Source organism: Austrofundulus limnaeus, unplaced genomic scaffold (assembly GCF_001266775.1).
Source record: "Austrofundulus limnaeus strain Quisiro unplaced genomic scaffold, Austrofundulus_limnaeus-1.0 Scaffold82, whole genome shotgun sequence".
Lineage (NCBI taxonomy): Eukaryota > Metazoa > Chordata > Actinopteri > Cyprinodontiformes > Rivulidae > Austrofundulus > Austrofundulus limnaeus.
Genome location: NW_013952484.1, coordinates 1,385,703 through 1,387,805, shown reverse-complemented (window position 1 = coordinate 1,387,805; position 2,103 = coordinate 1,385,703). Strand labels below are relative to the sequence as shown.

At 41.5% G+C, this 2,103-nt stretch overlaps 1 protein-coding gene across 4 annotated transcripts in view; it reads left to right on the top strand.

The window, feature by feature from the left end:
• grm1a (glutamate receptor, metabotropic 1a) overlaps positions 1-2,103 on the top strand; it is a 52,690-nt gene that overhangs the window by 5,539 nt on the left and 45,048 nt on the right. For all 4 annotated transcript variants that reach the window (XM_014011578.1, XM_014011580.1, XM_014011581.1 and 1 more), the window contains exon 3: positions 1,516-1,765. In XM_014011578.1, coding sequence (XP_013867032.1) covers positions 1,516-1,765 — 250 coding nt within the window. The remainder of the gene's footprint in view (positions 1-1,515; positions 1,766-2,103) is intronic.

The following is a 2,103-nucleotide window of genomic DNA, read 5'->3' as shown; positions in this document are numbered from 1 at the left end:
AAGCATAGAAAAGAAGCATAAAAAGCTAATGTTCGCACAATGCACAGCTGAAAGGAGCTAAAATATAGACAAAAATTTTAAAAAGCCAAAAGATAGCTGAAATTAAAGATTTTTTTAATGTATATGTTTCAAACTTTATTCATTTCTTAACAAACTAAATTGAATTCTCTGTACAATAAAAAGAAAACACAAATAAAATGAAACGAAAGGCAGCAGAGAGGAGAATCTTTTTAATAATATCTGCACCTTTTCCCTCAAATATAAATTCAAACAATAATAATCTTCAGTTAACAAAACATAAAACACAAAAAAGCAAAACTAGAGAAAAAGTAAAAGAGACATTAAAGATTTATAAGGATTTTAAGCGGTTTAAAGGATGTTGGCGACAGCTCAGTTTTCAATGAGGCACAATAACAGTTAAAAGAAGGAAATATCTCAAAAAGGATAAATTGCTGAATTATCAAAACTCATAGCTGGAATTTCCTGAAGTAGCTGAATGTTTTGATATATAAATTGTTCAAAACACTAAAAATTGTGGAAGGAGATATGTGCCGAAAAATGTACTGAAGAAAAGTGGATCACCACAAAAAAAAAAAAAGCATAAATAACAACAAATGATACACACCTAACGTTGTCACAGCCGCTAATTTGTCTCATTAAATCTGAGCTTGTGGTCACGGCGAGCTCGAGCTGCGAGTTTTCACTCTGCGCCGCCCTGGACAAGTTTTAAGCGCAGCTCGTTGCCTGTGGCAACAGCTAGAGCTGTGAAATTGCATAAATTACCTGTCCCAGTAATGGTGTGTGTGTGGTGGGACTGCTCCGAGCAGGTTTTCCAGTCGTTGTCTAACGGGRTGTCGACTAAACGCACCGCCACCCGCCTCGTCGCTGAGACAGAGAGTCAAATAATTACACGTCATTATTTCCATTCACTCCCAGGGGAACGAAAAAGAGACGATTGAGAAGATCATCAAAGGGTTGTTGGAAAAGCCACACGTTGTGGCTCTGAGCGTTCGTCTGATAGAGCTTTAACAACGTGCGGCGTGGCCTCACATCGACGCTACAGATGTTTTCGCAGGTTTACAGCGAGGTGATTTCCTCCTGATGACATGCGTGTTTAAAGACACGTCCCAGCAYTGATTGGATTTTCAGTCTAATCCGCCTCTCAGGCTGTAGAGCTGTTTTTATTTTCTTTTTAGCAACAGTTAAACACATGGGTCCACGTGGAAGCAGAAGATTTAGACCCTCTAACAGCTTTGGCTCTTGATTGGAACAGTTCGGAATCAAAACAAAGTCGGTGGACGATTGCAATCAGCCGGTCTCATCATCATCAGCGGATCAGAGCTCGGAGACGAGACGCGGCGAACAACCGCTGAGGGGTTTGCATTAGTGAATAATGCAGGTTATTTTGTTGAAAGCACTTCCTGGTGCGCRGAAACATTTCAAGGYGCTATAAAACAAGGGATATCTCGAAGGGAACCCTCGGCAGCTTAAACCGTTTCGCTGTTTCACCTTCAGGGAACTACGGCGAGAGCGGCATGGAGGCCTTCAAGGAGCTGGCCTCCCAGGAGGGCCTGTGCATCGCCCACTCGGACAAAATCTACAGCAACGCCGGCGAGAAACACTTCGACCGGCTCCTGAGGAAACTGCGGGAACGTCTCCCCAAAGCTCGCGTGGTGGTGTGTTTCTGCGAGGGCATGACGGTCCGYGGCCTCCTGATGGCCATGAGGAGACTCGGCGTGTACGGGGAGTTCCTCCTGGTTGGCAGGTAAGCATGTTTTTGTGAGACGTGACCCATCACATCGAAACGACGATTAAGTCTAAAAGTGAGATATGGAGAAACAGGCAAATATAGTGTTTTTATTAAAATGTTTGCAAAAATGCATTTTTGTCAAAACATAATGAATGAATGCCTTATCAATGCATCATTTGAATGAACTGTCTGAAATATAATCATAAAACAACATTTTGAAGCACTTCTTTGAGCAGTAGCAAGACAAAAACGATTTTGAGCAAAAACGACTTAAAACTTTGAGATTTTCCCAGTGAGCTAGCAATAATTTAGTTTCTTTCCAGCTGGAAAATCTCAATTTTCAAATATTTGAA